Below are 12,144 nucleotides of genomic sequence, written 5' to 3'. Positions count from 1 at the left end.
TCTATCTCCTATAGAAAGTGATGCTCAAGCAACTTGCTAGTTAATGGCTGGTTTGAGTATATGTTTGAAAGCAGCAAAAAATAATGAACACGTGTTTTGTTATATCGGCTAAAACTCATTTTTTCCTAAAAAAATCGACATTCGAAGTTTTATAATATCTTATCGCTATAGTTACACATAAAAACGGGTGTTTTTTTAGGAAAACTTGAGTTTAAGCATATATAACAAAACACGTGTACATTATTTTTTCCTGTTCTCAAACATATACTCAAACAAGCCATTAACTAGCAAGTTGCTTGAGCATCACTTTCTATAGGAGTAAGATTTAGTGACTTTTTAGTACTATGGAGGACAATTTCTCCCAATAGGTTGAGTTTGGGCAGCTAAAAAAAAATACGTGTCCGTTATTTTAGACTACTCTATAACATATATAAATATAAATCAAATCGGAACCGGACAGTTGGGTACCTTTCCTTGTTAGCTGATTAGTGCAACTGTGATTAAATTAGGCACGCAAACATTAAAACTATCAATGGGTTTGCAAAGACATTTATTATATTTTATACATATAACTTTACTTTCTTCTATAAATAATATATAATTTTAGCTTAAATGCACATGATAATTCGTTCGTGATTATTATTACTTTAATGCCATAAATTACGTAGAATGTAAATATTAAAGGATTGTTACCAGCCTGGCTGTACAGTGGCTCATTCTGTAGACTAATCATACTACGAATAGTTAGTCATTGAATATAACAAGTTATTATTTCTGAAACAAAAGCTTCATTTTTTTCATCAATCAAAATTCATCAGAAAAATTATGACTAATAATAGTCATTATAATATTTACACAAGTTAAGTTATATAATGAATCAATTAATTCACAACAATATATTTCCTATCCATTTATACATCGTCAATTTTTTTTTATATATTTTGCTTTTAATTATATAGGATTTGTATCGAACCGAAAATAAATAATTCTTCAAACATTATTTACTGAGTTTAAATTAATTTTGAACTGTTAAATAGAAAGGGACGCTTTTAGACGTTTAACAGTCTTCCGATTTTTTGGAAGAATCGTGGTTGTCTGAAGAGCCAGATTGTTCCGAAGCAACTTCTTTATTTTTTGACGAGTCGGACTCTTGTGAGGAACCTTCTTTTGTTTCTGATTCTGCTTCATTTTTATTATCTTTTGATGATTTAGATTGAGCCTGATTAGATTCTTCCTTAGCAGCCGAGTTGTTTTGATCTTCTTTTGTTTTGTTGGCGGTTGTGTCTGTTAACAATTTAAAAGGAATAAGTAATACAACGAAAATATTTACTTGTACGTTGTCCAAAATTTGCATTGTTCCAAGCATATTTTTTAACTTTTTGTATTTTAGAAGCATATGATCAACTAAGCGTAGAGCTTCATTGTAAAGTATGAATAGTTTTAACTAGGTGTACAGGGATTATTAAAATTTTTAATGCTTATTAGTTTCTCTTTCAAACTTACCATTAAGAATGTCATCCTTTAGCGGATTATCTTCAGATTTTTCTGTGTTACAGTTTTCATTATCATTAGTTGATGTACCTGAAATGATATAGTTATTGTATCATGTATTTTGCGGCATGTATTGTATTATGTATTAGTTATTGTATCATGTATTGTTTTAGAGCGGTGGTGGCCGAGTGGATATGACGTCCGACGTTCAATCCGGAGGTCGCGGGTTCAAATCCTGGCTCGCACCAATGAGTTTTTCGGAACTTATGTACGAAATATCATTTGATATTTACCACTAGCTTTTCGGTAAAGGAAAACATCGTGAGGAAACCCGCATGCATCTGCGAAGAAATTCAAAGGTGTATGTGAAGTCCCCAACCCGCATTGGGCTAGCGTGGGGACTATAGCCCGAGCCCTCTCACGCATGAGAGGAGGCCTGTGCCCAGCAGTGGGACGTATATAGGCTGAATTATTATTATTATTATCATGTATTTTATCAAAATTATTTAAAAGATTTTTTGTATAATATTAATAAATTTTACCATTTAATACAACTTTACCCAATGAACTATTACCAGTTTTCTCAGTTTTGTTATCTGACGATTTTGACTCTAATGAAATACCTATAATAGTAAAATATATTAAAATACAAACACTTGCCTAAATATTAAACAAAAAGATTACGTATCTCCTTTTTTACACCTACCATTTTTGTCTTCTTCGGGTTTTTGTGTGTTATTTTCAGTAGGCGAAGTACCTGAAATGTTGTAAAATAAAATGTTTTACGTTTAACTTAAAATTACTAGGAATAAGTAATGTAATGAAGAATTACCATTTAGTATAGTGTTAGCCATTGGATTACTGGGTTCATCAGTTTTGTTATCCGTCGATTTCGACTCCGATGGAGTACCTATACCAAAAAAAACACATGAAACGTTCTTGTTTATATTGACCCCGATTTATAATTTCTTTAAACAAATTTTTCTACTCAACTATGCAAAGCAATGGTTATCGTTTTAGCAGTTTTATGTAAGATTGTAAATATTATTATTATGTCCGTAAAGAGGGAGGAATGTAGTAATACTTATAGTAATACTACTTAAAATTACCAAACCATTTTTTTTTTTAGATTTTAAATCGATTTGTCTTTGAAGCCCGGGTGACATGAGCTTCATTCTAACTAACTTCCACAAGGAAGGAAGAGTTTTAAGACAGAAAATCGCAGTATAGTGTTGCAATTATTACAGTTAGTTAGCTTTCGTATCCAAGTTTGGTGTTGGTTATATCGGGGCTGAAAATACAAATCGACTATGGGTACATATTTAAGTACCATCAGCCGTAAAAGTACATGGCGAATTTATCAATGAGTGCATTCATAATTTCTCCATGCAAATGTTTAGGTAACATTTTAAACCTAGCATTAAGAACGACATCTTTCATCGGATTTTCTTTGACTTCCTCGGGTTATTTGTTGCCATTGTTATTCTCTAAATTGTGGATGCGGTAAAGCTAAAATAAAGGGTTAATAAAATACTAGGTCCTTTAGCGTTGCAATTACCAAATCGATTACAAAAAGGGTTTTCAACTTCATGTACCTTGCATTTTTGAACCTACCATTCAGAATTACATCTTTCATCGGATTTTCTTTCTCTTCCTCGGGTTTCTTGTTGTCATTGCCATTAGCCGAAGTACCTGTAATATATGAATTACAATGCTAAATAGTATTTTATTTTAAAATGGACAGGAGCAATTTAGTCTAAATTGTATAATTAATTACCATTTAGTATAACGTTTTCCATAGGATTACTTGGTTGTCCAGTTTTGTCATCCGTCGATTTCGGCTCAGATGAAGCACCTATAGTAATAAAATATACCATGTGACTAAACATTTAAACAAGCTTTACGGGCTGTTAATAAGGCCATTAACCAACTGCAAAAAGTTTTTTGTTGCATAGAACATGTTCAGAAACCACTAAAAATCATGTCATGACAATGTACAGTCAAGTGGTTGAAATTGCAAACAGATTATTCTAAAAGAGTTTTCAATGGATTCATTCTTGAAGCCCTGATAAAATAAAAACTTTACATTGTTTTAAAATATAAATTGACTATATTTATGTACCTCACATTATTAAACCTACCATCGAGAATGACATCTTTATTCGGAGATTCTTTGACTTTCTCGGGTTCTTCGTTGCCTTTGTCATTAGACGAAGTACCTGAAGTGTAATACATAGTTACGATACCATATTGTTTATATATAATTTTAAAAGTGACAGGAGCAAATGTTATCTTTAAATAGATAAATAAATATTATAGGACACTATATTACACAAATTGTCCCACAGTCAGCTCAATAAGGCATGTGTTGAGGGGAGACAACGATATATATCATATATAAATATTTCATAAATACTTAAATACATAGGAAACACCCATGACTCAGGAACAAATATCCGTAATCATCACACGAATAAATACCCTTACCAGGAGTTGAACCTGGGACCATCAGCTTCATAGGCAGGGTCACTACCCATTAGCCCAAACCGGTCGTCAACTCACTAATCATTAATTAACATTTAATACGACATTAGCCATTGGATTACTGGGTTGTCCAGTTTTGTCATACACCGAATTTAATTCAGATGAAGTACCTAAAACAGGAAAATGTAAAAAAAAAAAAATGTTCAATTAACTCCCCATCCCCAAAATAACAATAGTCAACAACAGTACTCGGGAGTGACTTTGCTCTTGGCGACTCCGTTCGACATCGGATTCATCGGAAGTCAAATTACTTAAAACAAATTCGAATTCACGCACCTGCGACTGCACAATATGCCTCCACTGAAATAAACATGGTCAGAAACCAGTCAAAAGCATGTTGCCAGAATGTACTGTTGTTCCCCGTCAACCAGTTTTAAGAGATAGTTTTCGTAGATATAGGGTTATGAGTGATACAGAGTGTAAATTCAATACGGGCAAACCTTTAAACGGTGGTTAGCATAGGACCTAAGAAGACCACTTTTGCTTAGAAATACAATGAAAATATTAACCATACAAAACTGCCAACGCTTTTTAACAGTTACTGTAAAAAGCTCATATCTCGTAGTGTCATATCTCGTAATGTTTGCAGTATATTGCTGCTCAGTAAATTTTTAAAATTAATTACAGAGTCATAATTGAGTCTAACTAAAAAAAAAATCTTAATTCATGATACCACGCGTAATTTCTAATTCTGGTTTGATTTATTGCCCGTATTGGATTTACACATATATATTGGATTACTGGTTTTACTATTTTTGTTATTTAGGTATCAAGTCTCGCTCATAACAATAAAATGTATGAAATCTTGTCTTATCTTGGTTTTTATTATCTCTGATTTTTAGTTTTTTGAACACCTTTTAAAATGAATTGAGGTATCGGATTACAGTTTTAGAAACTTTTTATTTACGTCACTGTTAGAGACAACTAAACACACGGCCTAATCGTATGCAATTATTATTAACATTTGAAAATATGTATTACAAAGTTAGGTTTCTCTGTAATTTATTTAAACCCACCATTTTCAACAACATCTTTTCGTGGAGTATCCTTATTTTCTTCAGGTGCTTGGTTGCCATTGTCATTAGGTGAATTACCTAAAATAACAATAATTTCAAATGCCATATTATGTCAGCAAAAATTAAACTGTAGGGTGTACTCCTCAAACTGACCAACATTTGTTCAGCAACTTTTAAAAATAACTTTTATTTTGATTTTTAGACAACTTTAAAGACGCAATGTATTGCGAATAACGTCAATTACACTGATGATAGCGTACATTGAAGGTCTTATTTCATTTGTATGAAAAATAGGAAGTCTAAAAAATTTATAATTTTCAAAAATCGCTGAACAAATATTGGTAAGTTTGAGGAGTACAGCCTACAATTAATTTTATTGCTCGTGACAGGCCACACCCGGTATACTAAGTAAAATGTTTACAGTGATACATGATATATTATACGAGATTGTACTCATTGCTACATATAATAAGATCAATTATATTATATTATAAAATAAAGTAAAGATTAAAAGATAAAAGTAAAGTAAAGATAAAGTAAGATAAAATAAAGATTATATTATATTTTTCATTTAAATTATTTTACAGATAAAGTTATTTATAACTTAGTGTTTTTGTAAATGTTTGTTTTTTTATTCTTTTTGACATTTCGACAATACCTAGGTTGTCCCTAGCTATGTATACATTGACATTTTCTTTTTTGTCGTGACATTTCTTTATTTATTAATTTTATATTTTTTGTTTTAATGTTAAGTTGACGATCTTTTAGTGAAAGCCTTTGTTTTATCCTTTTGTGTAAAATACTGTGTCTTTTTCTTTAAGAAATAAATAAATCTAATCTAATCTAATCAACTTTTACTTTAGCAGTAATTCTGAAATCACAACAAAAATTCTATTATAAAACTATAAATATAAGTATATAACTATAAATATATATAAGAGTATAAAACACCACATATTTTTTGCGATTTTAGGGTTACACTCATAACAAAAAGATTACCGGTTTGTTTGGCTTCTGTTTTATCCGTCGATTTTGGCTCAGATGAAGTACCTATAACAAGAAAAAGTTTAACTTCTTTGGTTTATAGTCTGTAAACATATGTTTTATAATGTAGTGTTTCAAAGTAGTGTCTATCGTCTCGCCGTCATATTCTGTCCCCGGAAGTCAAGGACTGTACCAAAATTGGACGTATTTATGCAGAAGGGAACCAACCCACACATCTGTCAAAATTGAGTTCTGTATGCAGAAGACGTTAAAAATGCACCTTATACCCCCTACAAATAGACCAAAATCGTAGGATCATTTTTACGTATAAAAACATTTCGTTAGCAAAGTTACCATCCCACATTTTCACTGTTTCATTAAATTTAAAAAGATCCAAGCTGTTTAGTACCTTTCTCAATATAATTTATATTTATTTAAAAAGATCCAAAGTACATGGTTCTTCTATATAGTATTGGTTTATTTATTGCATAAGAGACCATGCGGGTTGGTTGGTGAAGGAAGCGAAAGAGGTATGTCAGGATCGAAGCAAGTGGAAATCCGTGGTCTCTGCCTACCCCTTCGGGAAATAGGCGTGATTATATGTATGTATGTATGTATGTATGTAAAAACTGCAAAAATGTACACCGTCTAAAAGATCCAAAGCACATGGTTCTTCTATATAGTATTGTTTTGTTTATTTCATAACAGACCATGCGGGTTGGTTCCTTTTTGCAAAATAAAAACTGCAAAAATGTACTTCGCCTAAAAGATCCAAGTCACATGGTTCCTTATTTAAATTATTTTTTTAATATTGAGTAACTAACTAAGTTCATTGGATCTGGTTTGCATAATTAAAATTAGCTCAGTGCTTGTGTTCACAAAGGTCCATATTACATGGTTCTTTATTGAATGTATTACATTTTGAAATATAAGGGAACCATGTGTCTTGAATCTTTTTTGTTTAAAAACTTTTATACTTATTATTTTTTATCACACTCATATTAATAAAATAATTTATGATTATTTTATTATTATGAGGATGTTATGAATGTGAGTATGAAATGATACAGTTACAACATAAAATATTTACAACTAGCAACACTGTGCTTCATATCAAAATAAATGTTAAACTTGTAGAAAAAGGTTTGAAAGTGCAATAATCTTACGGAGTTTGTGCAAAATCTATGTGAAAATGAAGAGACTTGGTGCGAGGTCACGGGCGATGGTTTTAAGTTGTTTAAATAAACATTCTGACGATAGAAACGGCAGCGTCCCGGGTAAGTTGACAGTGTGTTTATGTAAGATGTTTGATTTAGGTTAGTTTGCCAATGTTTTTGTTAAAACGTATTTGCAAGTAACTTTTAGTTAGTTTTGTGTGACCTGTAAGTGTGTTGTGAAATGTTTAAGCATTTCTGGTATACTTCATTTTAAATTTTCTCGACGATTCGCGATCAAGCAGCCCGATTCAGATATCTGCAGGTAGGTATTATTATTTTTTCTGTAGCTTGTAATTTGCATGCCAGTGTTTTTAATCTTATTTCACTGCAACGAAACCCTTCCTACTGACGAATTAAATGTTTTCATTTACGTTTACACTAATAATCATTATAATAACCGTTCCTCTCTCTGCAACATTTTGTATGACTAACGTTTCGTAACAATCGTAACATTTATATTTTAATGGGCATATAGGAACAAAAAGCGATCTCCATTCTATGTAAGTATGCATATGTAAGTATCCAAATGCCAGGAAAAACGCTAGGAAGATGATGATGATGATGATGAGCTTGGGATGGGGTTCAGGTGGAATGAGTATGTGTTGGGATTAATGTAAGGCTTATTCTCCTTCTAGATTGCCTGGGTTTGCGAAAAAACGTTATTTCCGAAAATGTGGCTTCTCACTTGCATGAAGAAAGCGTGAATGAAACAACTAATGGTGCTGTGACGCTATTAACTCCTGTCCAATCTAAAGAATGTGTCGAGCTCCCCTCATACTCTCTGTTGACTCCTGCTTCAAATACTTCTAAGATAGTTAACGAAAGTGAAGTACTCACCAAAACTGCTTCTGAAAAAAGTGTAGAGCTTCCTCCGTACTCTCCGTTGACTCCTGCTCCAAATAATTCTAAAGTAGCTAACGAAAGAGATGTACTCACCGAAACTGCTTCTGAAAAAAGTGTAGAGCCTCCTCCGTACTCTCCGTTGACTCCTGCTCCAAATAATTATAAAATAGTTAACGAAAGCGATGTACTCACTGAAAATGCTTCTGAAAAAAGTGTAGAGCCTCCTCCGTACTCTCAGTTGACTCCTGCTCCAAATAATTCTAAAATAGTTAACGAAAGAGATGTACTCACCGAAACTGCTTCTGAAAAAAGTGTAGAGCTTCCTCCGTACTCTCCGTTGACTCCTGCTCCAAATAATTCTAAAATAGTTAACAAAAGAGATGTACTCACCGAAACTGCTTCTGAAAAAAGTGTAGAGCCTCCTCCGTACTCTCCGTTGACTCCAGCTCCACCAAATGCTTTGCCAATCAACCAGTCAACCCTGCTTCTTAATACTGCTGCTGAAAATAATTTTGATTCCCCATTGTCACCTGTTCCTCTAATGTCCCCTAATACTGCGAATATGTGTACTATTTTGGCTGAATCCTTGGACAGTGTCTGCAATGAAGACTGCTCTAATAGTACATATAGCGATGACTCAGTTAAAGATCCTGATTATGACTATAACAGTGACGACTCTAGCTCTAACAGTGATGATTTTACCTCTGGTACTATACATGTAGATATCCACCCAATACAGCAAGAAAGAAGTTTCCTTAACGTGCAGTCAAATTTTGTAAACTCGGGCCCTTGTAGTCTGCAAAAAGATCTAACTTAAGACGATGAAATAGTTTCTGCTTTAGAGCTTACATCAGCATCTGAAAGAGTAGATACTCCTAACTGTAGATCAAGCACGGAGATAGTTTCTGATAAAGAATCGTCGCAAAAGGATACACACGTAGGCAGGCCGAAAAGGGGTAGAAAACGAAAGTATGGCGGACTATTGAGAGAAGATAGAAAAAAGAAGAAGTACATGAATTTGCCATATATAAACTCAATGTAAAAGTCTGTTGATGCTAAGATATTCATAGATTATCAATGCAAATGTAAAAATAAGTGTCATGAAAAATCGTCGCTGGAGAAAAGATTGGCTGAATTTCAAAGGTTTTATTCCTTAGGTTCTTATAACGCACAAAATTTGATTATAAACGCATTAGTAAAAGAATGACCCGTGAAACGCCATTACGTTTCAACAGAATCAAAGGACAAACCATCCAAAATAAAAAAAATCGCACGACAATATTTTATACATGGTATATCTGTATGTAAAGATATGTTTGTTAAAACATTACAAACGTCGTCAAAAAGAATAAATACGTCGCTTTTTAAGATGCGTTCTGAAAATGCTATTGTAGATAAACGTGGTTCAAAAAGCAAACTCGATAAAATGACACCTGGATGCGTGCAATTTGTAATAGAATTTTTAAAAATTATTGGCTACTTATATATCCCACTACCGACGAGAACAGTGTAACGGAGTTAAATATCTGAGGTCTGACATGACACTTTCCAAAATGAAAACAGAAAGCAAAACCCGCTGAAATGAGACAAGTTTCAAAGTCGAAGTTAAATCAAATATTTGTAACTCACTTCAATTTACGCACAAAGCCTTTAAAAAAAGACACATGTAATAAATGTGACTACTTCCATAACCAAATACAAACTGCATCAAACGAAAAAGAAGCCGAAATTGTTCAAAAGCGGAACGTACATCAGGATATGGCAACATTTTTACAAAATCAATTAAAAACTGATATGAAACTTGCTAAAGATGACCCTTTTGTCGAAACAATAACGTTTGACCTCGAAAAGACGCTACCCTTACCGCGTATTCCAACAAATATTGTTTTCTATAAGAGACAGCTTTGGGTATATAATCTAGGTATACACACTGGAAGCCGTGATGAAGCCCATTGTAACGTCTAGGTCGAAGGAGAAGCTGGTCGTGGAGCACAGGAGGTCGGCTCTTGTCTTATCAGACACATCAGGGAAAGACTTGACAGCAGCGTAACACGTCTTATTTTATGGAGCGATTCATGTGGCAGCCAAAATCGAAACATAAAACTCCTTTTTTTGCTAAAAGCAATCTTAAATGATCATCTAACGCTGGAATATATCAATTTACGATTTCTGGAATCAGGACACAGCTTCCTTCCAAATGATAGGGATTTCGCTAAAAAAGAAAACACTTTGAAACGCCAACAACGGATTTATACGCCGGATGATTTTATGGGTATAATGAAAACATGCAAGAAAACCAACGCCATGAAAGTTCACCGCATGGAACAGCAAGACTTCTTGTCTTCACTGATGCTGGAAAAAAATATAACCAACAGAAAAAAATGTACAGATGGAACTAAAGTTTCATGGCTGACCACAAAAGAGATAGAGTTAAGAAAGCACGACATGTATAAAATTTTTATGAGGTCAAACTTTATTGAAGATTTCAAGGAAGTAGATATAAAAAAAAAAACACTAGGGGAAGAGCTTTGTCATCTTTGACCATGCAGTTAATGCAGCCACTTTGGCCAACAGGAAAGCCCGTTCCCGACGCGAAATTAAAGGACCTGAAGAGCCTTCTTCACTTGATCCCACAGGTCCATCAAGATTTTTACGTCAAATTAGTACCCGACGAAAACATCGAGGATGATCTGGAGGGCTTTTCTGGTGAACCGGACTTCGAAGTAGAGGATGAAAGCCCTCAAAATTATTAAGAAAAAAAACATTATGCTAAAGTCGATTTTATTGTATTTTTTTTCTAGTATTTTTTCATTACAGCGTAATATCTGATGTTTGATTGATGTTGGTGCGGATTAAGTTAGGAAAAAATATTATTATAAAAGTTTAGAGATTGTTTTTGTTTACGAATAAAGTAAATTTGCCCTGGTGTGCATTATTTTTGTATACCCTTTTAAAATACCTATAAATCAATAAGGAACCAACCCTTACTTAACCAATTTTGCTAAAAGGAACCATTGCCTTTTTAAGAGAAAATTACACTTAAAACTACATTTACATGGCTCGTTTAAACAATATAAACCATGCCATACTGTGGCACTTGATAATCCAACTTTGTTAAAAAAGCTGTTAATATTTTTTGTATACAATTTTATGAAGAAAAAGTGCTTTATCTCAAAACTATCATTGTGTGGGTTGGTTCCCTTCTGCATAAATACGTTGGTTGATTTAAATTTTAAATTTTTGAAAACCTTTCCCTTTAAAATTAATTTTATTTTTTGCGGTGCGCTTTTTTGTGCTTTTCAGTCACGAGCGCTTTGAATTTAGTGGACTGTATGACTGGTTTGCGGATGTACAATAGCGAAAGGAAAATAGCGGGGAAATGGGAAATTCACACTCACTTACTTGAAAAATGTCCGTTTATTATGGTTAGCTGGCACGTGTTTTCCTGCGATCGCCACAGGAGCGCTGACTTTTCACCAAGGCCTTGGATTTTTCTTGCTGTCCTCGACAAACACTCAACACACACGTTTTTTATAAGGATTGTTCGATTATCACATGAATTAAACTGATTGATGACGAGCGGATCCGACGCCGTACCACTCAAGTCGCCATATTATATTGGACCAAATGGGTCCCATAGGTGTCGCTCGCAGCGTTGCAGCGCGAGTGCGAGCGAGACAGCAATATACAAGTGTGAATGTGAGGGAGCGGATGAGGTATAGGAGGATTTTTAAGAGCGTACAAATATTTAATAATTAATTGCAAAAACAAAACTTAACATCCCCCCGGGATTGAAGGATACCCTTCAAAAAAAAAAGAAGTAATAAAAAATAAAAAATAGAAGTTTAATAGAAATATAAATAAATAAATACCAAGCACCCATCTAGTTATGCTTGATTCAACTATAGCCTAAGTATTAATAAAAACATTTAATACTAATAAAGTTAATATATATTAACTCTACTGCGTAGGCAGTGGGCATAACCGCACTATAGGTCGTTCCAATCTAACTCCCCGCGTTTGCACCTCCGCAACTCGTATGACTCCGT

At 33.5% G+C, this 12,144-nt stretch overlaps 1 protein-coding gene across 5 annotated transcripts in view; it reads right to left on the bottom strand.

The window, feature by feature from the left end:
• Positions 1-533: 533 nt before the first annotated feature.
• The window catches only part of LOC133523756 (proteoglycan 4-like), a 32,630-nt gene continuing 21,019 nt past the window's right edge, over positions 534-12,144 (bottom strand). Inside the window, exons 5-13 of one of the 5 annotated variants that reach the window (XM_061859463.1) lie at positions 6,051-6,101; positions 5,052-5,129; positions 3,633-3,710; positions 3,269-3,346; positions 3,106-3,183; positions 2,324-2,401; positions 2,198-2,248; positions 1,504-1,581; positions 534-1,284 (exon numbers count right to left, since the gene is read on the bottom strand). In XM_061859463.1, the coding sequence (XP_061715447.1) occupies positions 1,058-1,284; positions 1,504-1,581; positions 2,198-2,248; positions 2,324-2,401; positions 3,106-3,183; positions 3,269-3,346; positions 3,633-3,710; positions 5,052-5,129; positions 6,051-6,101 (797 nt within the window). In that variant the 3' untranslated portion in view covers positions 534-1,057. The remainder of the gene's footprint in view (positions 1,285-1,503; positions 1,582-2,197; positions 2,249-2,323; positions 2,402-3,105; positions 3,184-3,268; positions 3,347-3,632; positions 3,711-5,051; positions 5,130-6,050; positions 6,102-12,144) is intronic. The other 4 variants (XM_061859466.1, XM_061859464.1, XM_061859465.1 and 1 more) reach the window with 4 other exon arrangements.

This window comes from Cydia pomonella, chromosome 12, assembly GCF_033807575.1.
Source record: "Cydia pomonella isolate Wapato2018A chromosome 12, ilCydPomo1, whole genome shotgun sequence".
Lineage (NCBI taxonomy): Eukaryota > Metazoa > Arthropoda > Insecta > Lepidoptera > Tortricidae > Cydia > Cydia pomonella.
The sequence above is the reverse complement of the archived record's forward strand: the minus strand, read 5'-3'. Positions and strand labels throughout refer to the sequence as shown.